Genomic DNA, 24,249 nt, shown 5'->3' with positions numbered 1-24,249 from the left:
ATTTTCTTTGGTGAAGTGTCTGTTTTGCTTGCCCATTTTTTATTAGGTTGGTTGTTTTCTTACTGTTGAATTTTGAGAGTTCTTTATATATTCTGTGCACAGCCCTTTAACAGATATGTGATTTGCAAATATTTTCTTCCAGTTTGTACCTTGTCTTTTCTTCTCTTAATAGTGTTTTTCAAAGAGCATAAATTCTTAATTTTGATGAAGTCAAATTTCTCATTTTTTTCTTTTATGGACTTATTTTTGGTGTCATATCTAAGAAATATCTATGTAACCCAAGTCATGAAAATATTTTTTCTCCAAAGTTTTCTTCTAAAAATTTCATAGTTCTAGGTTTTATATTTAGGTCTATGATCCATTGAGTTAACTTTTACGTAAGGTATAAAGAATGGATTGAGAGAGATTCTTTTTGTTTTTTTTTTGCTTATGGATATCCAATTGTTGCATGTGGATAACCAACAATTGCCTACCCAGTTGAAAAAGGCTATACTTTCCTCATTGAATTGCCTTTGCACTTTTATCAAAACTCAATTGACCATACATGTGTGGGTCCATTTCTTGACTCTCTCTTCTGTTCCATTACTCTAAAGGCTATTCTTTCCCAATACCATGCTACCTTGATTACTGTAGCTTTAAAATAATTCTGCAAATCAAGTGGTGTGACTCATCCAAAGTTGCTCTTCTTTATCAAAATTGTTTTATTTATTCTAATTCTTTTGCTTTTCCATATATTAAAATCAGCCTGTCAATTTCTACAAAAGATCCCACTAGGATCTGAATTGAAGCTGCATTAAATCTATAGATTAGTTTGGGGGGAGCTGACATCTTAACAACAGTGAGTCTTCTGACTCATGAACATGGTATATCTTTCCATTTATTTAGGTCTTCTTTGATTTCTTTCTTTCATTAGTGTTTTGCAGTTTTAAGCATATAGATCTTGGACATATTTTGTAAGATTTATATGTAAGTATTTAATGGCTTTGGTGCTATTATAAATGGTATATTTTTTATTTTGATAAGTTCTATAGCTATTTTTTGTGATACGTGTTTTACCTATCAATGGTAGTTTTCAACTGTCCTAAATCTAAAAATGGATGTTCAAGCAAGGCTGCAATAAAGCATTGTATTAGCTGCTTGTTGTTGCTGTAGTAAATTATTATAACTTAGCTTAAAATAAAACTTTATTCTCTTACTGTTCTAGAGATCAAAAGTCTAAAATCAAGGTGTTGGCAGTACTATGCTCCTTCTGGAGGCTTCAGGGGAGAATCCCTTTTCTTACTGTTTCCAGCTTCTAGAGGCTATCTGCATTCCTCAGCTCATGGCCTCTTCCTCATGTCACTCCAACCTCTTGCTTCCTTTGTCACATCCCTTCCAGTACCGTAATCAAATCTTCCTCTTCTTCCCTCTTATAGGCACACTGTGATTATATTTAGGACCCAACCAGATAATCCAGGATAATATCTCCATCTCAAGATCCTAAACTTAATAGTATCAGTAAAGTCCTTTCTGCCATATAATATTCACAGGTTCTAGGGATTAGGACTTAGATATCATTGGGCCTACCTCTAGCATCAGATAGATTTACAAAGTCAATCAGATTTATAAATATCAATGAAAAGCATACTTGGAAGGAACATTTGGCTTGAACAATGGCTTGGTAGCATTGTTTTTAAAACAAATAGCATTTAAAAGTCATAAATCCACCTTGTCTCCTTGTTTCAGTGTGCGTAGCTGAAGCCTTCCAATAGCTTTTTTAGCATCTGCCTTTAATTGCCTCTGGAATAAAAAATAGAAGGTATTAGAAAAACTATTTTTTAAAAGAAGTATGATAAAAAGGTAGAGAGGGTTAATAAATACCAGGTAAAAGTCAATATATAAATTAATTTCAAAAGATAAGATTTGATTAACCATAAGTATCTCATTTACTTGATATCAGATAGGATTTTTCAAATTATAATACTAAAACTTTTCATTCATTATGTTTTCCTACTTTCTTAAACAACCTTTGGAACCCTAACAGTAAAGCTATGTGTCCCTACTCAAAGCGGATTCAGCTGCTATGAATTTTCAAAGCCAGCTTCCTATTTTCAAGCTCAGAGGACCTTAACATGTATCTTTTCCAAATTCTTTTTTGAATCATGTCTTGTTTGGTGGAAAGTGCAAAAGATTTGGTCCAAATGGATCTGGGTTCAAAATCTGATTTTGACACTTACTAAATGAATAAACCTGGACAAGTCATTTACTTCTTTGAGCTTGTTATTCATTTATAAAATGAGAATAATACCGACCTTTACAGTGTGTGGTATTAGGGGGAAAATGCTGTTTATAACCACGGTTGCCTTATAAGAAGGATGGATTCTGACAGTGGTTGCCTTTTTTGTTTGTTTCACTGAGCAATATCTAGATGAGTCTGGATATACAAAGGCAAGCCCCAGGCCTATTTACGGAATAAGGACTAAAATATTATGCATAACTGAGTCAGAAGAGAAGTTAGGGTGTGGGAGGAATCCAAGAAGTGAGGCAAATATTACAAGGAGAGGAATCAATGAGAGACTGACCTCTATGTGTGATGAACTGGCCAGTGGAAAAAAAATCTCAGATGATAAGAGATATTTGGTTTTAATTTTAAGTTATTTGTGATGCTTCAAATAAATTCTTCCTTCCTCTTCACTAAAATCTACTATGTACACAAATGCTTCAAGGGAATATAATATATGTCTCAATTGAAGTAGAGGCAAGGTATCACACCTGAGTTGATGCTGTATAGAATATAATGACAGCATGTGCAGCATAGCAAGATGATAAGCAATCTTCCTATTTTGAACTGCAAAATGAATAAACTTAGCAGAAATTCAGCAAAAAGCAGGCACCCAGAACCAGGAGTCATTGTGAGAATGCAAACAGATTTTTCATCCCTCTATATGTACTTCCATCCCCAGCACAATCCCCACCTGAGAGTTAAGTTACATTTAAACTAGAGATAATGTATTTAGTATAATGTCTAGCACACAGTAGACGCTCAATAAAATGTTTATTAAATGAAAATATAAACTATCATTCATCAATAAGTATAACAGGTACTTGTAACATGTCTATACATATTTGTAGCAAATATATTTTGGAAGGGAATAATCCATAAGTATGTGAGGAATCTCCTTAATGCCCAAATCTGTCTTTCTTATATATCTTTTTGTGAAAGGTATTTGGCTTAATGCCAAACTATTTATCTGCTGCACAGGAACAGCAGAAGCCTCTCAGATTGTTACCTGACCAGCAAAGAAGCTTAAAAGAAACAGTTAACATGAAGGCTTAGATCCTAGGAAGTAAATAGGTGCTAATAAGAGGCCCTTTCATGCCTATTTTGGAATGTAACTATGAGCTAAACAGGAAATTCTATGATTAAACTTTATTTTGAGCACAGAAATCTTTCCTTCTATTTTGTTATTTGCATCATAAGTAAACAATAGAGTGACAGTGTACACTTAAGATCTATGGATCACCTAGCCTGACATCTAATCCGACAAATAAGAAAACTGATGCCCTAAGAAGAATACCTTGCTCAAAATATCAGAGTTGGTTAGTGTCAGCCCCACTGAAGACCAGAGTTACAGCAAGGTAGGCCAGGCGCGGTGGCTCACACCTGTAACCCTAGCACTCTGGGAGGCCGAGGCGGGCAGATTGTTTGAGCTCAGGAGTTCGAGACCAGCCTGAGCAAGAGCGAGACCCCCGTCTCTACTAAAAATAGACAGAAATTATATGGACAGCTAAAAATATATATAGAAAACTTAGCCAGGCATGGTGGCGCATGCCTGTAGTCCCAGCTACTCAGGAGGCTGAGGCAGGAGGATTGCTTGAGCCCAGGAGTTTGAGGTTGCTGTGAGCTAGGCTGATGCCATGGCACTCTAGCCTGGGCAACAGAGTGAGACTTTGTCTCAAAAAAAAAAAAAAAAAGTAACCATCTGTTTTGACTGTGGCTTGGGCAGGAAGCTAGTACTACTACTTCCTTATATTTATGCAGTTTAGTTTAAAATCATTTTTAGTATCTATTATCTCATTTAATCCTCACAACAACCCCTGAAGGAGGTAATATCCTCACTTCAAAGATGAGCAAGTAGAGGCTTGAAAAAGTAAAATAACTTATCCAAAAGGGCATGCAGCCTCTAAATAATAGAGCTGGTACTAGAACTCTGTTCTTCATATTCCAAGAGTCCATTACAATATAACCAGCCATAACTCAGCTATCTTTTGACATTTTTCAAGCTCCTGGATTCTGTGGTCTGTCAAACTGTGGCAATTCTTCCAGTGAACAACCAGTATGCCTACAGGGTCCTGGCCCTGGCCTAGACATTCAAACTACACTACCTTCTTTTCATATAGACCATGAGCTACTTAACATCTTAGAGGAGAAAAATGCAAATGGGAAAAAATAAAGCAAGAAGAGAAACTGGAGTGGGGGTAATATAGTTGATGACAAGTCTTTGACAATCATTTTGTTGTCTTTAAAGCACTTCTGATTTAGGTTTAGGTAACAAATTCTATGGGATCAAAAGGGAAACTTTATATGTAATGTCGGAGTCTATGCCCAGGAAAACAGTAGAACTTACATTAAGATGAATGCATAAAAAAGGTGGTGGGGGAAGAATACAAAAAAAATACATAGAGCAAAATCCAAGATGCCAGATGATACTAAGCAAGGGACTTGATTATAAAAGATCTCTAAAAAAGTTGAAGCATAGCATAAACTAATGTTTTACAAAGCAGCTTTGGAATAAAAATTTGTTTAAAAGGAAATTTGGATATTTTAAATAGCTCCTACAGAGATTACATAAAGAAAATAGCCATTTTCTTTAAATATCAATGCAAGACAAATGATTTTGGTAAAAAGCACAAACTACATTTTTAGAGCTTGAATGAAAGTCACTTGCAAAACTGCCATTAATACTCAAAATATTTCACTGTCACATGGATAGCAAGAGTTCCAAGATGCATTCCTTCCTCTAAAAAACTGAAATATAAGAATAGCATTAGGACCAAGTAGTTTATATTAAATACATATGTTTGGACAATATTAAGTCAACTTTTGAGTGCCCAGATATACCTCAACATTTAAAGATAACATGCCCCAGTGCAAACATTAATTTATATTTTATTCTTTAAAACAATCTCAGGCCCGGTGCTGTGGCTCACACCTGTAATCCTAGCAATCTGGGAGGCCGAGGCGGGCAGATCGTTTGAGCTCAGGAGTTCGAGACCAACCTGAGCAAGAGCAAGACCCCATCTCTACCAAAAAAATAGAAAGAAATTATATGGACAACTAAATATATATAGAAAAAATTAGCCGGGCATGGTGGCACATGCCTGTAGTCCCAACTACTCAGGAGGCTGAGGCAGAAGGATCGCTTGAGCCCAGGAGTTTGAGGTTGCTGTGAGCTAGGCTGACGCCACGGCACTCTAGCCTGGGCAACAGAGTGAGACTCTGTCTCAAAAAAAAGAAAAAAAACAATTTCAATAATACATCTACACTGTTATATAAATTACATTGGGTATTTTTCCAATGCCTTGCCACCATATTAGAATTCTCTCTTACCCTATAAATTCCAATAGCATATTGTTTCCACCTCTTATCCTATTCTGTAACTGTATTATTCACATGTCTTTCTCTCCTACTAGATTGCGAATAGTTTGGAGGACTGGGCCTTAGTCATTTTAAAATAAATTTTCCATAGTGTCTAGTAAGTGCTCAAAAAATATTTTCTGAATTTAGAAAATATAAAAGACTTCCATGATTTTCTCATCCAAGACACTTCCTTGTTTAGTTATTAAAAGCCTCTACTCCACTAAATTTGGGAAAAGATAGGCTTAGAGCATATTTATTGCGCCCCTACCATGTGTCGGGTTCAACCCCAAGCTTTTTACATGTGTCATCTTGTTTAATCATTAACGATCTTGTGAAATAGGTATTTTAATATCCAAGTTTCATAGACAAGAAAAGTAAGGTTCAGAAGCTTGACTAAAGTCCAGGCAGCTGGTTAGCTGCAGAGCTATGATTCAATTCAAGCCCAGGTTCTATCTGGCTTTAAAGCCCATGATCTCTACACGATAGTACACTGCCTCCATTGTGTAATAGAAAAGAAGTCTTTAAAAGGCTTCACATTCCTTGTGAAGAAGATAAACGAAAGAAATAAGAAAAAAAAATCTCAAAGTCAGCTATTATCCGATTTTAAAATTCTTCCTAAATTGGCTACTTACAGTGATTTGGGGAATTTAAAAAACAAATGTATCATACCAGCCACCGCTCCCTCCTCTTCCCTAATCCTAAGAGATACCTGGTCTAAGACTATTTGGCAGTACAATTGAACACTGATTCAAAGAAGCTGGTTGTTGGCCAATTTTCCACAGAAGTTTTGTCACTACTCTGACTAATCAAAAGCTACAGTGGCTCCACTGAAGAATCTCAGCTATATATATAGTTTTTGGTTCTGAGTGGGAATTTATTGGGACTGAAAATGAAAAGTCAAACCAATTCTTATTCTTTATTACAGTGTTCAATTTTAAAATTATAGTGAACACAAAGATATTCTACCTAGTTCATTGGAGTATTTATACCCAATTAGGTAAAATACATGTTTCAGGCTGGTGTTTTGTCAGCATGGTGTTTGGTCGCAGGGTGTTCAGCTTTTAGCTTAACTGAAACCCACATGAATAACCTCAGGTATGTTATGTAGTCAAACCTAATTACTTGATGGGGGACAGAGTGTGCAAAAGCAAGAAAGGAGGGTAGATATAAGCAAACTAGATTTTTTTGTACTTAACTCACCACCTTTTAAAAATAAACATTTTCATAAAAATTTGGCTAAGAGTTTATAACACAAGATACTAAAACTCAAGAATTATAGTAAGTAGATTTTTTTTCCTCAGATATATTCCTATGAGCAAAATCAATGTCTGAGCCATGTGGCTATTTAGGTATATGAAAAATGAAAAAAAATCTGTTTTGTTCAATAAAACTTATGTATAATATTTGTGGGGTTTTTTGCATAATACTTGAATGAAAGTATTCCTACTGGTAAGAGGAGGCACAGGCTATAAAACAACTTCCCATAAATCTATAGAACTATAGATAAGGGGATAAATAAGAGTACAGACCACTCCCATGAAGTTGATCACTATGAGCAGTATAAGGATATGCACTGTAAGGAAGAACCATGAAAAACAGGGGCATTTGACTCAGTAGATAGGTTATAGCTCAGATTATAACCTTTTTCAAAGAAAGAATCAAAACCTTTAGAATTAATGATACAACTGCAAGTTTGTACCCTTTGACCAACATCTCCCTATTTCTCCTACCCACCCCCCATCCCCTGGTAACCACTGTTCTGCTCTCTGCTTCTATGAGTTCAACTTTTTTATTTTTATTTATTTTATTTTTCATTAATTTATTTTTTGATCCCAACTTTGATTCTGGGAGAGTTCAGCTTTTTCAGATGAATGTGTTTTGGGGATCTGATGTACAGCATGATTTTCCTGAATTTGATAAGAGAGTAGATCTTAAGTGTCCTACCATACCCAAACACATACACACACACACTGGTAAGTATGTGCAGTGATGGATGTGCTAATTAATTTGATTATGGTAATCATTTTACAATGTATATACATACCAAATCATGTTGTACACCTTGAATATTTATTTGTCAATAAAGTTGGAAAAAAGAATTAGTGATATAAATATAAAATTAGAGTAAGTGAATATATAAAAATCTTGAGACCCATTATAACAGCTTCCTTTTGTTCAGTGAGAAGTCAGAAGAAAGACTAAATCTAGGTTCCACTTAGACAAAAATTTAATCTGCTCTTATATAACAGCCAAAATTCTCATGGTTTTGTAAAAGGCCCTGAACTATTCTCAAATTTAGGCAGGAACAGATATATATGTATAAACACACCAACTACAAATGTGTATACGGTGATAGTAGTACAGTATGTAAATACCTAATGAATCTTTCAGTTAGTTTCATGTACTAGTAGAGTGGAGAAAATATAACATAACCAGAAATATTTCAGATAATTTTTAGTAATGCTTTAAGCTCAAGGACAGATTTTAAGATATTAATATAACCTAGTCCTTTCTCATCTGAGAGCACACAGGAGTGCTGTCTCTGGCAATAAACTACAGGGACATGTGTGGCATATCTCTGCCCAGGGAGCCAATGTGAATATCAGGGTCTAAGACTTAGATAGGGGGCTGGTCACTAGGTATATCCTGCTAGCAACTGGCCAAGTTGCCTAAAACTCAAGCCCCTACAGTGAAACCAGGATATCATCAATCTTGATTGTTGTACAAAGCAACCCTGAGAAGCTGGTACAATATGGTCCATTGCTCTAGGTGTACATAACAAAATCATCAATCACTAGCATAAACAACACTTTGAGAGCCATACTCCCAGCATTGGCCAAGGGCCAATCATGCTTCCCCTGGGGTATAGAAGGAGTAAACAACCAGATCTGTTGTGTTACCTCTTTCCTCACAACCCATCCCCTTGTCCTTGGTCAAAGCCTTTTTACTATAAAACCATTAGTATAGTAACTAACTGCTAATATAGTACGTATATTAATACTTCAGTTAGTATAGTATTTAGTACAGTTAGTTACTATCTGTACAGTTACTGTACACTTAGCACAGTATTTATACAAAAGGTGTCATAAGAACAACATAAGCATATCTAATACTTGAAGAAGCCAACAAGGGGCAGAAACAGGCTCAAAGGAACAATTTATCCAGTCTGTAAGACCATCACAAACATCTTTACATTGTTATACCAATTTAATTATCCATCTACCCCCCCCCTTGGTCTATGGTTACTTGAACTTAGTGATAAACTTGCACAGAACTATTTAATATCATAATGAACTAAATCATTCTAATTCTTCTTCAGAACAATCACTCTCCATTGGTATCACATCCTGAGGAGTTTTTAGGTCAATTTCCAAAATATATTTGATTACCATATGATTTATTTATATAAGGTAGTTGAATCTTACCAACAATATCAGTATTATACTATGTCACAGTATGGTTATGATAGTTTTGTTTGGTTACAAAATAAATCAGGAAGTATCATGGAAGTATTTATTAAACTTTCCTAGAAGAAATAGCTTTTGCCCATATACCAGATATTTTATGAATAAGTATTGTCACCAGTGGCAATGATTCTGTCATTTCTACGTTCCATGTTAGCTGGGGACAAGGCCAATCATTTTTCTCAACTCATTATTATACAGTTTTAGGTTCCCATTAACTGTTGTGCAGTAAGGCCGTTTCCCTTACTCTTTCAGTATTAGTTCTATTCTTACCAGCTAGTCTTATTTTGGTTCATCCTTTGGTCAATATCAGTCAGAGATCAGCATTGTAAGTGGCAATTTTCTCCAAAAACTTTCCATAAATTTAGGGATCTGCATGTATCTCAAAGATTCTCTGAGCTTCCACAGCTAAAAATGGAAGGTCATTATTCCATGGACACTTGGGCCTCCACTTTAAGTAAAATACTTAATAGAGTCTGTTGTGTCAGCATATATTCTCTTTCCCAATGTTGATTCCTAGCACTCTCTAGCATTATGTGTTGGGTCTGTGTGACCATTTTATTTTATCGAGGCTTTTTGTCACCTTTCCAAGTGGATTCCCTTTCTTTTCTCTCCTCTTAGAAGATGACTTCTTCCAAATTGTCTATTTCCATTAGTTAATTCCTTTCTTCTAAAAGTCACTCTTCATTAAAAGTAAATTCAGCTTTTCCCAATACACTAGGCCAATTCCTATTTCACCTAGAGCCCTCTTTTGTTTCACAGGCCAGTGTTTAATCCAGTACATGCATTGTTGCAATTGAGTATTAACTGCTGGAATACAGTTAGGATGTTGTACCCAAAACCTTTGGTACCCCATGCAAGAGTCAAGTATACAGCGGTCACACCCAAATGTAGTTTAGTCTGAGTATGCCATAAGGTTCCCTATAATCTTCCTTGTATCAAGTTAGGGTTGTTCCCAGTGGGGACACAAATTCAACTTGTAATGCCTAATATGTTATTTTTATTCACAAGATATCAATACTTTTCATCCCATTTAAAAGCTTTCCATCCTCTAAAACAGGGATGATGTATGTTTCTTACACATTATATTATGGCATGTTAGGCCACTATGTCTGGGGGCGGGGCTCATCTGAGCATTCAGGCATCAAAATATGGTTACACAGCTATCAGTTTGCATGACATTATATACTATGTATCATAATCTTCAGAAGGAATTCCTGAATATATTAATTTTCCCTAGTATTCTTTTTTTAACAGTATACCTAGGCTTGGAATTCTTCCCTAATATTCTAATGAAGGTAAGTTTCCATAACTCAGCTTCATCACCATTTCTACCAGTAAAATGGAGATAATGCAGGTAAATGTTTAGTGATAGTTATAAACAGCATATCAAGCTTTACCTTTTAAAATTAAACAGGAAGTCATGACATTCTAGTACTCTCAAATATTTATAAGCAAAATGGATTATAAGCCATATATTTAATCTCTTAACCCCCAAAGGATAAACAGATATAGTCCATTAAGTAATACAATAAATGGCCCTTTCAAAAGCCTTCTCTAATAGATGAGAAGTTTTAATGCTATTCTTGATCATTTCTATAGAGGTCTATTTTCATAAAATATATTATGAATTATGAAAATTAAATGAACATGAGACAAGAGCTTTGCCTTGTATAATACTAGGCAAAGTTCTTTATAAAGCTTATTACTTGCTGATGGGATTCAACACCATGTTTTTTTTTTTTTTTTTTTTTGAGACAGAGTCTCGCTTTGTTGCCTGGGCTAGAGTGAGTGCCGTGGCTTCAGCCTAGCTCACAGCAACCTCAAACTCCTGGGCTTCAGCGATCCTACTGCCTCAGCCTCCCGGGTAGCTGGGACTACAGGCATGCACCACCATGCCTGGCTAATTTTTTCTATATATATTTTAGTTGGCCAGATAATTTCTTTCTATTTTTTTAGTAGAGACGGGGTCTCGCTCTTGCTCAGGCTGGTCTCGAACTCCTGACCTTGAACGATCCACCCGCCTCGGCCTCCCAGAGCGCTAGGATTACAGGCGTGAGCCACCACGCCTGGCCTTCAACACCATGTTAATAGGTTTATTATAGTACTGAAAATACAGAAACACATATCCTACCATGATCATACGCAAACCAAACACTCTTGTCATTGTTTAACTATAGCCTTTGATTAGTTAGTCATACTGGATACAAATTTCTTTCCAAACTCACAGATAAAAACAGCACAATATACAAATGTCAAATATTAACACAATGTGAAACTATTGAGTGGCCTGGCACAGGAATTTTAAACATCCTTTTGACTACAGCTAGTAACAGGCTGAACCTGTCACCAGTGTGATAAGCTGCTTCTCTGAGGAGAAGGACAGAAGTCAATTAACTTTAAGCACTGAGATAATAATCACTTATTACCATATGCCAGTACCTAACCTTTAGGAAGTTTTTATAATAAAATTTCAATTTCATCTATTCCTAAATTCAATTAACTTTTTTGCTATATAGAAATCCTCACTGCTCCCCCCACCTCCTAAATAAATTTTGTTCTTTTTTGCTTATGGGAGAAACAGTGCATGAAGTGGCCAGAATTTCACTGTCTTTGGAGAAACTTCTCAGGACATAAAAATTTATTCTGTTGCCTCTACCATATGATCATCTGAAAGCATTAAATCCCTACTGAGCATTCTGGAGAAGTGGCACACCATTCTGCTGTTGTGTTGAGAATACCTGAAGGGGGAGGAGGTAAGAAATCATAGTGGCTTGGACCAGGGTGGAAGTAATAGAGGTGGTGAGAAAAAATCAGGTTCTGGATATATAATGAGGGTAGAACCAAGAGGATGTGCTGATGGAGTTTATATGGGAAGTGAGAAAAAAATAGGAATAAAGAATAACACAAAAGTAGGAGTGTATATGGCTAAAAAACATAGTGTGATTCCTAGGCAGCATTAAGGGGCCACTCTTGAGTTTGTGGTCATAAATTTAAAATGTGATCAGTCAGTATAGCTCTAAATGTTTTTCTGCTACTTCAGCTGTGCAAGGTGTAATCATAGAATAGGTGGGAAGTAGTATTTAACCAGGGCTGGGTTTTGCCAGCAAGTATAACAAAGAGAGAGAAGGGCCAAGGGAACTGAAGGTGTATGCATGAGAGTTACCATGGAATTTAAGCTGGTTAAGGAGAGAAGTGAGGCTATCAGGGGGGTAAGGGACAGTTTAAAGATGAAGGGACCAACGAAGAAAATTGAAGCAATCAAGAGTACTTCCACATCTACAACCACCAGTACTTTCCTGTTCAATAATACTTTGGAATTTTTGCTCTATTTTGTCTATACTTTGTACCTTTTTACACAATGGTATAGTATGGTAGAAATTATGAATATGTGACACTGTTTGGAGCCTAGCACTATACCATGCATGATTAGAGCTGTAAACCTGCCTTCCACGATACTCACCCTAGTCTTTTCTCAGCCCCACCCCCACATGCAAATATGCATATACATGTAAAATAACCGTGGTTACCCTTGGCAGTGACTACAGTTGTACTGTTATATTAGGTTTTAGGTGAAGGTTTTTTACTCTGTACTTTCTAATTTCTAAATTTTCTATATTGAATAGAAATGCTTTTGTAATTTAGAAAAAATGTTTATTTAATAGAACATATGTATTTACACCTATATATAATTAAATGCTGGCTGTGCTCCCTAATGAGGTATTAGAAGATTTAATCAGGCAGGATTAAGTTCCTTGACAAATACAGAAAATAAAAGATTTGAGAAGATAAAAGCTGACATAGTTTTAAAACCCAACAGATTTCAGAAAATGTATGAACAGATCATTGTCTAACAAGTAAAGTGTATTAAAATGCATGACACTGAAACTACAATTAAAGCAGTAAAAATATTTTAAAATTGGAAGAAAGGACCATTACAAACCTGCTTCCTGCTTTGAGCTCTTGCATTCCGTAATCTTCGAGCAGAATAAAAGATAAAATAGCCCACAGTTGCTGCCGTAATAATAAAAAAGGACACAGAAACGAAAAAAATCGAGTAGTGATTCACCCAAGGGCCATGTTTTTTCCCTACTTCAATGACCATTGTTACTTGTATGCCTCTTTGAATAGACTGTAGAATTTTTGTGCCTTTCAGATTGCCAATCATGATTGCAACAATGTCTCCTGCACCTGTAAAAGAAAACAAATTCAGTATTAGTTAGGTGAAGCATTCTTAGCATAAAAATCCAATTGCTAAAAGAATCTGAGTTAAGTGAGTCTCTTGAAATCATTTTAAATGAGTCTCAATGAGACAAAGGAATAATATTCATTCAGTTAACATTTTTGAGCACCTACTATATATATAAAAGTTGTGGGAGGCTGGGCGTGGTGGCTCACGCCTGTAATCCTAGCACTCTGGGAGGCCGAGGCAGGAGGATTGCTCGAGGTCAGGAGTTCGAGACCAGCTTGAGCAAGAGCGAGACCCCATCTCTACTAAAAATAGAAAGAAATGATCTGGACAGCTAAAAATATATATAGAAATAAAAAATTAGCCGGGCATGGTGGCACATGCCTGTAGTCCCAGCTACTCGGGAGGCTGAGGAAGAAGGATTGCTTGAGCCCAGGAGTTTGAGGTTGCTGTGAGCTAGGCTTGACGCCACGGCACTCACTCTAGCCCGGGCAACAAAGTGAGACTCTGTCTCAAAAAAAAAAAAAAAAAAAAAAGTTGTTGGGTATATAAAAATGCATGAGATTTGGTTACTGATCTTACTGAACTCATAGTTTAATAGGGAAGCTATTACGTATAACAAATACCTCCCTCTTCTTCAGGTTAACTACCTATAATTCAACATTTTTGCCTTTGAGGGCCAATTTGCATCTTATATGATGGCTGTCTTAACAACAAATAAATAGCCCTAGGGATGGTAGAAAATAGGGCTTACATTCTAGGGAATCTGAGATTCGGGAAATATGGAAATATTTAAGTATACATCTCCCAATATAAGTGATAGACTATCACATGAACTCATTACTAACATGTGTAAGGATTTACATATCAGGATAGTAATTTGAGACAAATAATGTTTACAAGCCCAAATGTACAACCTTTTTATATATGTCCTGATGTGCCATTTTTCTATATCTTCATAAGCAATATAAAATTTGTCCAAGATGCTCTAAGGTTTTACACGAACCTGATCAGGTTACCAATGAAGATAACACATAGAATTGATAGAAATGGACGTTTCTATTCAGTCCATTAACACAAGCCTGAAATTAGACTAAGCTTATTGCTAAAGACCTAATATCTATAATACCTCCCTCTCTACCACCAATTATATAAGTTTTGTGGAAAAAAATAAAGGACAAACATTATCTTTCCCAATGTTGTGAGAATGTCAGGCTGCTCATGCCTTTCCAATGCTTATCAAGGTTTACATTCTATCTAGTTTATACGACCTAAGACCAATAATGTTACGCAAAAGAATAGAGCTCTTTGAATGTTAAGGTATTGCCAACCAGAGAAACCTCCCACTGATATTAGGTCCAGGTGCTAATCAAGGTTAATGATCAAACTCCAATCTGGAATAAATACACACCCCCATGACTCTGAAAGGACCTTTAGACTAGAATTTAAACACAAAAGTACAATGTTAAAATAGTATTCACACTTCTGATGATCAAATTAAGAATATAAACCTTAAATGGCTATGTACATAGTAGAATTATTACCCAAGTAAGCCCTTAAATTTACAGTGTCCAGTGGCCAAAGTCTTCAAAAGATAAGGCTAAAAAGAAATATCTCACAGTATGCTAGCAAAGATTGTCTCCTTATTTGAAGTTATTAATTAAAAAATATATTTAAAGGGTATTATTACAGATGCTTAAAGTTCCAAAAGATACTATTTTTACATATGATAGCCATTTAGTTAAACCCTTTTATAACTTTACTGACTCATGTGTGATCACTCAGTTTGACAGAGGTTAATGACTCACTCTGTTCTCTGTTTACATGGGTGAAAAATCTCAAAAGCAATGGGGAGTGAAGGAGTCTAAAATGTAGATACCGTCTGTTGTATATTCTTCCAATATCACCTTATAACCCAAATATCCCTTATGTGTCTGGAGAATTGGTAATTTTGCAAGAGAGTGGCTTTTCTTCCTATTTAATCGGGGGCCTTAAATTTCTAGCTATGGCACTAAAAGTACAGACATTATTTGTCTTTTTTTTTTACAAGCCATCTCTCAGGAAAATGTGTGGTTATAAAGTTTTGGTTAATTATACAACCTAGCATTCATTTCTGATATTGTAACCTGTATAATCTTTGAAAGCATAGAGAATTCTAAAAATCAGGCTCTGGAATATATTATAATTTAAAAGATTTTTTAAAAAATCACAGATGTGGCCTTCTAGTAATTTTTTTCAATAATATAAATAGTTTTTATTCTTTTACAAGATATGAGGTGGGTGGCAGAGGTGGAATACTCAGGAACATTCTAGCCATTGTGGTCAGATGGAGATTAAAAAACAAGGATGATCAAGAAATGTACATCGTCTACGTCTTAGGAACAATGCTGTGTTTCAATCCCCACAATTCATATTCATACATGCTATATATAGTCCAACTATGAAAAATCTACTGAATTAACTTTCTAATCATATAAAAAACCTATTTCTAAGCATTATGATCTATCTCCCTGCACACCCTTACAACTATCTAAAAACTGCTCCCCCTCCACTGTTCCCAATCACAGTTAATGGTGTCACAACACTTCTGGTCACCTGGTTTAGTAACCTCAGAATCATATTTGAATCCTCACTGCTCATCTTGTCAGCCATGCACATGTTACTTACTTCCTTGGTATCTCCCATTATCAGATCCTTCTTTCTATTTCTGCTGCCTTGCTATAGGCCCTCATAATTTCCTTGCCTAAACTATTTCAGTAACCTCCTAACTGGTCACCCTCTATCCAGTATTTCCCGTCCCTTAAACTTTTATCAGAGTTTATCTTCCTATTTGACTTTTCCCATCACTTGGTTGGATCATGCCTCTTCCCTTGCTCAGGAGTCTTTAGTGGCTCCTTACTACTCATTAAAGTCTGACTCTTTGGCCTAGCATTTAAAGCCTTATATGATTTGGTCTCAACTGACCTTGCCAGTTTGATATATCTCCATTATACCTCACTTCATGAATACTCAGATCCATCCACATGGGACTGCCACTCACTTTCCAAAACTCTCTTTGTTCATTCTGTGCCCTCAGCCTAAAATGCCCTATATCCGCTCTGACACTCCCCCTCTTCTGCTTGTCTGCAGTATTACTCAAGTCCCAGCTCAAACTCCTATACAGTTTCCCCAAGTTCCAAGTGAGAAAGTAAATGTTTCTTCTTTGTTCCCCGGTTACTTGGTTTTTAACCTCTGTGTAGTACTTCACTTTGCTTTGCATTTCAATTGGCATGCCTTAATCTCTCTCTAAATTAAGAACTGTTTTTGGACAGATGCAGTCTCTTTTTTAAAATTTATTAATATAACTGACACATAATAATTGTATATATTTATGGGGTACGACGTAATTACTGTCAATGCATGTATACATAGTATAATGATCAAATGGGGTAATTACCATATCCATCACTTTAAACATTTTTCATTTCTTTGTGGTGACAACATTCAAAATCTTCTTTTCTAGTTATCTTAAAATATACACTATGCTGTTATTTGCTATAGCCACCCTACTGTGTAACAGAACACCAAAACTTATTCTTCCTGTCTAACTGTAACTTTGTACTCATTGACCAACTTTCCCCTGCTCTAGTAACTACTATTCTACTTTCTACTTCTGTGAAATCAACTTTTTAAGATGCCATATACAAACGAGATCACGTGGTGTTTGTCTTTCTATGCCTGGCTTATTTCATTTAACATAATGTCCTCCAGATTCATACATGTTGCCATAAATGACAGGATTTCATTCTATTTCATGGCTGAATAGCATTTCCTTTGGATATATAACCTGTAATGGGATTGCTGAAATATATGGTAGTTCCATTTTTAATTTTTTGAGGAACCTTCATACTGTTTTCCATAATGGCTGTGCTAATTTACATTCTCACCGATAGCGTAGAAGAGTTGCCTTTTTTCTGCATCCTTGACAGCATTTGTTATTTTTTGTCATTTTAATAAGCATTCTAACTCGGATGAGGTGATTATCTCATAGTAGTTTAAATTTGCATTACCCTGATGATTAGTGATGTTGACATTTTTTCATATACCTGTTAGCCACTTGTATGTCTTCCTTTGAGAAATGTCTATTCAGGTCTTTTACCCATTTTTAACCTAATTAATTATTTGTTATTGCATTGTTTGACTTGGCAGTCTCTTAATTAACTACAGTAATGCCTTTTTTTATTTGGTATTGTCAAGGACTTAGATGTTCTGTATAAGTAAAATTTACAGATAACAAAAGACTTTATACAAATACTTAATTTTAACAATTTTGACTGGATACTTTAAAAAGTAATCTATATTTGCCCTATTTTCTTAACTAGGAGATACTGATTATGATTTGTTATTGATACTGGATTATCTTTTTAAGTCATTATTTAATAGCAGTAATTAGTAAGTACAAATAGTAATATTATTTGTCTCCAAAGTGTAATGATTTTTCACCAAAGTCATAGATTTTTGGAGCTGGAATGGACCTTAGAAATCATTCAGTTTGGCTTATTTTTGAGTTCTCACATTGGGCAATTTTCTTTGAGGGAGGATTTCTCACTTGACTTGTTGCATCTAGCACCATCTCTTCTTTCTTTCTAATTTTATGCTTCAAAGTTACCATTGGCTCAGAAAAGACAATCAAGCTTGGGTCTACAGAAACAGTAAGACAAGCTTCCAGAGAGAGAGAGCTTGAGGGCTTCAGTACAAGTACCTTCTGTCTGACATTTATATTGTTTGCTCACTGACATTTTTGTTTACTTCCTGAATTCTGGCTATGATCTGGATAATCGAAGTTACCAGATAAAATTTACCTATAAACTAGGCCTTTAACACATTTAATTCTCACATCAACCCTATAAGATAGGCATTGCTATTATCCCCATTAATGATAAGACTAAACTGCCTAGGATAATGCAAGCTAGTAAGTACAGAAATGGTATTTGAACCCAGTTTGGCTTTAGTGCCTCTGCTCTTCACCACCATTGTACATTAGTTCTGTATCTTCACTGAAACCTAAAGCCATTATTGAAGTGTAAAAATGGAACTTAAATAGGTAGTTCAGGGGTTCAGTGGTAAATGTTTAACAGCTGGGTCTCAGGGTTGGAGAAAGCCCTGATTTGTAGTGTGTGCCAATTTCCATGGTGTAAATACTCCCATCATGGCCATGGGAATGTGGAATTGGAAAGAAATGGGTACAATTGACTGAGAAAGATGGCTCCAGTTCACTACTGGACATTACAGAATCAAAACTTAAATACAACTGATTGTTCACAGTCAGTTCCAATGCAACTTCTTGTTCTACCACCTCCCCTTCTCACTACTACGCTTGAATAGTCTTAAAAACAACAATAAAAACACAACTTAAGTATACAAGTAGCATACAATTCAAAACTTAACCTGCAATAAATTCACTTTGCTTAGTTTTTTCACTTATTCATGCCTACTTTTAAAAACCAGTCAAAATTCATGTACAATCCCAAGTTAAGTTTTTGTACTTGCTACTCTGGTAAAAATCACAAAATAAGATATGTACTCTGAAACTCCAAAGAACACTCAGACTTCTCTTTGTGAAACAGACAAAAAAAAACTTTTCTTATTGTAGTGTGTTTCTGTTGCTAAATGGGCCTTGCTGAACCTTTTTCTCCCTTAAGCTTTTTTCTATCCTTAAAATATTGGAAAGGGGCTGGTATAATGTTTCAGCTGATCCCAAACCTCTCATATTAAAATTAGTAACTTTGTAAGTGATCTTTGTAAAGGATCACAAAACATACTGTATGTACAGTCAGCCATTTATAATAAGAAATATAGATGTGGTCATATTCAGAATTTATTCTGAACCTTTAACCTCCCTGATTAACAGTGTGTTGGAGAATAGAAAGTGAAGGGAACATTTAAAACACAAACACACACACACACACACACACACACACACACACACACACACACACACACACACAGGCCAGAAGCTTTTCTCATCTTAAACGAGATTTGGAAAATGCGCAGATTAGCATTTTTTTCAAAGGGATGATTAAAATATAATCTTTTGCTTATTTGAAAGGGTGAGGTACTGCTATTCCCTTCCTGGAGATACTCAAAGCACTTCTTTTTAAAAAACTGATATATCATATTTGTACATATTTTAGGGGTACATGTGATATTTTGATACCTGTATACAATGTGTAATGATCAAATCAGGGAACTGGAATATCTGTTACCTTAAACATTTATCTTTTCTTTGTGTTAGGAGCATTACAATTTTCTTCTAGCTATTTTGAAACATAGAATAAATAATTTTTAGCTGTAATTTCTCTATTGTACTATGGAATATTAGAACTTATTCCTTCTATCTAACTGTATTTTTATACCCATTAACCAGCTTCTCTTCATCCCCCCTCCCTCTTCCCTTTCCAGCCTCTGGTAGCCACCAATCTATTCTCTACCTCTGTGAGAGCCATATTTTTAGCTCCCACATATGAGTGAGAACATGCAATATTTCTCTTCTGTGCCTGGCTTACTTCACTTAACATAATGACCTCTAGTTCCATTCATGTTGCTGCAAATGATTGGATTTCATTATTTTTATGGCTGAATAATATTCCACTGTATATATATATATGAGGTATTTACATAAAGTATCCAGCCATGTCATATGAAAAATAGAGACATTTACTGAAGAAGATACAAGATACAAGAAACACTGTACACAGGACAATGACGCCTCAGTCCCCTTCAAAGTACGCACCTTGGGAGCTCATACAGTTCTCCTAGAGCCTCTTAACCTAACCTATACACATTTAACATTCCCAGGTGTTCTGCTTGTTGCAAGTCTTCCAGAATGTGGATCACTTTCAACAGATTTGCAACCATCTTTAAAGCATTTGTTCCACACTTTTATTTGTGCTGCACTCATTGCATCATCCCCCGAAAGCCTTCTGAATCATCCGAATAGTTTCTGTGGAGGAATGTTCAAGCTTAATGCAAAATTTGATGCAGATTCATTGCTCTACTCAGTCATTTTGAATGCAATGGCCACACAGTACACGTGCTCACTCAATGGTGTCTAGTGCTGCACTGACTAGTACAGTGAAGTCGTCATTGTTCACTCGTGCACGTTACAGTCCACTCTTCTTGGCTGCCAGGTTGCATAGATGTTGCGCAAACCGTTCTTGTTATATTAACAACGGCAGGATACTTTCCAGACAGCCCTCATATACCACATTTTCTTTATCCATTTATCCACTGATGGACACGTAGGTTGATTCTATATCTTGGCTATTGTGAATGGTGCTGTAATATTAAAGGGCTTCTTCTGTGCTCCTAAAAATTGATCTATGAAAACAGGAGCTCAGACTTGCAAGAAGACAAGTCCAATTAAGAGATAAACTTATATCATTGAATCTATATGTTTTATTTGCTGAATTTTGCTTATCAGTTTATTCTCTTACAGTAGAACAACAACATATTAAAGGGAAACAGTTTTACCATAGTCCGCAAAATTATTGCTATTTCTTCAAAACAGTCTTACAATTGAGTTTTTTTTTTTCTTTTCTTTTCTTTTTTTTTTTTTTTTTGAGACAGAGTCTCACTCTGTTGCCCGGGCTAGAGTGAGTGCCGTGGCATCAGCCTAGCTCACAGCAACCTCAAACTCCTGGGCTCAAGCGATCCTCCTGCCTCAGCCTCCCGAGTAGCTGGGACTACAGGCGTGTGCCACCATGCCCGGCTAATTTTTTCTATATATTTTTAGCTGTCCAGATAATTTCTTTCTATTTTTAGTAGAGACGGGGTCTCACTCTTGCTCAGGCTGGTCTCAAACTCCTGACCTCGAGCGATCCTTCCGCCTCGGCCTCCCAAAGTGCTAGGATTACAGGCATAAGCCCCTCGCCCGGCCTTACAATTGATTTTTAAAACCAATGTCAATGTACTAATATATAGAGTCCTGTACAAGTTCTAGAACTTTCCATTTTTCTATCCAAAATTTCACTGTAACAACTATCTCCTTTGGAAAGTACCAGGCTTAAGAAGCCAAATATGGGTTGCATAGCTCAGCTGATTAAAACATAGTGCTAATAAGATCAAGTCCACCTTCTTCTGGACCAGTTATACAGAAGATAGACAGTATTCCTAACCTCATTAAGTGTTTTTTTGAGTATCTACATACATGCCAGGCACTATACCAGGCCTTGAAGCTACAAAAAGGAATAAAATATTGTCCCTGCCCTCTAGGCACATATAAATATCTTCCATATATTAGCCATTTATCATCAGGAAGAATATGATCTAAGCCAGTGAAATGAATTTTGCATATATATTCTCATGGCCAGTAGTAGGAAAAAAGTTTCCAAATCACATTCCAAATGGATACTACTAGAATATCTTCCTATATAAAAAATTATTTTCCTTCAATGTCTGGTAATTTGTAAAATAACAACCCCTCACAAAGAAAAAAAATCTTTAATTTGCTAAAATTGTCTGATGAGGAAAACTGCCCATTAATTGGACAACAAACCACTAATAGCCTAAACTCTGATCATAGAACATCTGTCTTTTCAGAGTTTCAATCACTCTAAGTCTGCACTTTGTTTCAAAGGTAATTGTGAGACTGTTTATACCCTTTTCTTTCATGGACTGTTAGTCAAAATTGTTGAGACAAACTACAAAACTTATTAGTTAAATGCCTTATTTGTAGAGATAAATTGAGGGTTTATTCATAAAACTTATATATGATAAATACATTTTCAGAGTTGAAAAGCAGAAAAGGCTGTCATTTTTATAATTCCAGTGTACTTATACCACTTTATATTTGATAATTTAATGGTTGGGAATAGCTAATCTAGACCCTAGTTGTTTAAACACAAATTCCTGGGTCCAGTATAACTTAAAGAACACTTATCTTCACACCATAAATATATATATTTAATAGTAGTCATAGATTGCAATTCTATAAGGAATCCTTATGCTTCCTACTTAAAAATCATTAATAGCAACATGACATGGCTCAACATTTACCACATTTTCACATTGCTATCTAAAATATTTTAGGAGAAGGGACAGATTATAAATAGGTAGCAATTAAGTAGAAGAAGAAATATAGATTCCAATTTCAAATGTCTAACAATGAAAAAAGGTTTTGGAATGCACCTGTCTTGGGAACAAAGGTAATGAAATAGGTTTTAGCAACTCTTACTACTGTTGACGAATACTATTCAGTTAAAATGTTAATATAAAGTCACTACTGGGGAAAAACATTTATTATTCACAATGTATAGAAATTTGATATAAGATCTGGTTGGTGGCCAACCCTTTCATTTCTTTCAGAAAGCTGATATTAATATTATGGTTTTGGTCTAATCTTATTTGTGAGCACAGACAAATTCATTGAACAAGTATTTATTGAGTACCAACTATATAGTAAATCTTGTGCTTCTGGATCATTTTTTCCAACATTTAATATTAATGTGTCAAAGTATAAAATAAGTTCTAAAACATTTTACAATATATGAAATATTCTAAAGATCATAATAACATACTTAGAGCAGTTTAGAATTTGAACACAAAATACAAGGTGAGGAAAGCTGTTTTAGCATCTCTTTCAACCAATATTCTACTTTTGCTATTAGAAAAGGGGCTGTATTCACAATGAGTGACTTACAAGTAATAAGGGCAACTGAAGGCCAAAGTAGGTCTTCTAAAACTAAGCTCATGTTCAATACTGCCCAAACATCCTGATAATAAAATGGGGTCAGCACTTCTGGATTCACTGATATCTAGAATGAAGATCTAGGTGTAAAGACTTCCAACATAACATTTCCTCCATGAGGAAATCTGAAACCAATTCAAGTGGACTTCCGAATATTCATTTTGTCCATAATAGCTTACAAAGGCTAGGTTTTCCCTTCTATAGACCAAACTTTTTGGGCAACTGGGGAAGGCTAACTATTTCAAAGAGGGATATCAAAGATCATCAGACTAAGAATCTTAAATAGCATTTTTTAAAACAAACAAACAAACAAACAAAATTATCTAAACTTTCAAGTCAAACTAGCCTCTCTTTGTCAAAGTCCTGTTTTGTGGCAACTTTTTTTGTTGCCTTTTGATTATTCCCAAAGATGAACCAAATTTAAGTTTCTGAAGTTGACTGCTTCATAACAGTTTACTTCCATCCTTGTAACTCATCAAAGAAGCAAATATACAAATACTTTCTTAAAAGTATCTGGAAATATATACGTATGTCTGTGGCTCACTGGGCACCAGACCAAATCAGTACTGCACACCCCTTTAATATGTCATTATCTTCCTGCTATGGTTTGGTCCACCAAGTCTCATGTAGAAATCTGATCCCCAATGTTGGAAGTGGGGCCTAGTGGGAAGTGTTAGGTTGTGGGGATGGCTCTCTCCTGAATGGCTTGCTGCCATTCTTGGGTGAGTGAGTTCTTACTCTTAGTTCCTGTGAGAACTGGTTGTTGGAAAAGAGTCTGGCACTCCCTCAGCTTTCTCACTTCCTCTCTCACCATGTGATCTGCATACAGGCCACCCTTCACCTTCTGCCGTGATTGGAAGCAGCCTGAGGACCTCACCAGAAGCCGAGCAGATGCTGGTGCCATGCTTCTTGTACAGCCTGCAGAACCATGAGCCTGATAAATCATCTAGCCTCAGGTATTCCTTTATAGCAACACAAATGGACTAAGACAAAATTGGTACTGAGGAGTAGGTGTTGCTATGAAGATACCTGAAAATGTGAAAACAGCTTTGGAACTGGGTGATGGGCAGAGGTTGGAAGAGTCTGGAGGGGTCAGAAGAAGACAAAAACATAAGGGAAAGTTTAGAACTTATTCAAGAATGCAAAAGTAGTGGAGGCGTTGCAGCTCCTATCTAGATTTCAAAGGATGTATCAGAAAGGCTGGGTGCCTAGGCAGAAGCCTGCTGCAGGGGCAGAGCCACTGCAGAGG

At 35.8% G+C, this 24,249-nt stretch overlaps 1 protein-coding gene across 2 annotated transcripts in view; it reads right to left on the bottom strand.

Annotated features, from left to right (window-relative positions):
• Positions 1–24,249, bottom strand: part of RNF128 (ring finger protein 128) — an 88,364-nt gene that overhangs the window by 9,364 nt on the left and 54,751 nt on the right. For both annotated transcript variants that reach the window (XM_045537901.1, XM_045537900.1), the window contains exons 2-3: positions 13,028–13,275; positions 1,708–1,779 (exon numbers count right to left, since the gene is read on the bottom strand). In XM_045537901.1, the coding sequence (XP_045393857.1) occupies positions 1,708–1,779; positions 13,028–13,275 (320 nt within the window). The remainder of the gene's footprint in view (positions 1–1,707; positions 1,780–13,027; positions 13,276–24,249) is intronic.

This window comes from Lemur catta, chromosome X (assembly GCF_020740605.2).
Source record: "Lemur catta isolate mLemCat1 chromosome X, mLemCat1.pri, whole genome shotgun sequence".
NCBI lineage: Eukaryota > Metazoa > Chordata > Mammalia > Primates > Lemuridae > Lemur > Lemur catta.
The sequence above is the reverse complement of the archived record's forward strand: the minus strand, read 5'-3'. Positions and strand labels throughout refer to the sequence as shown.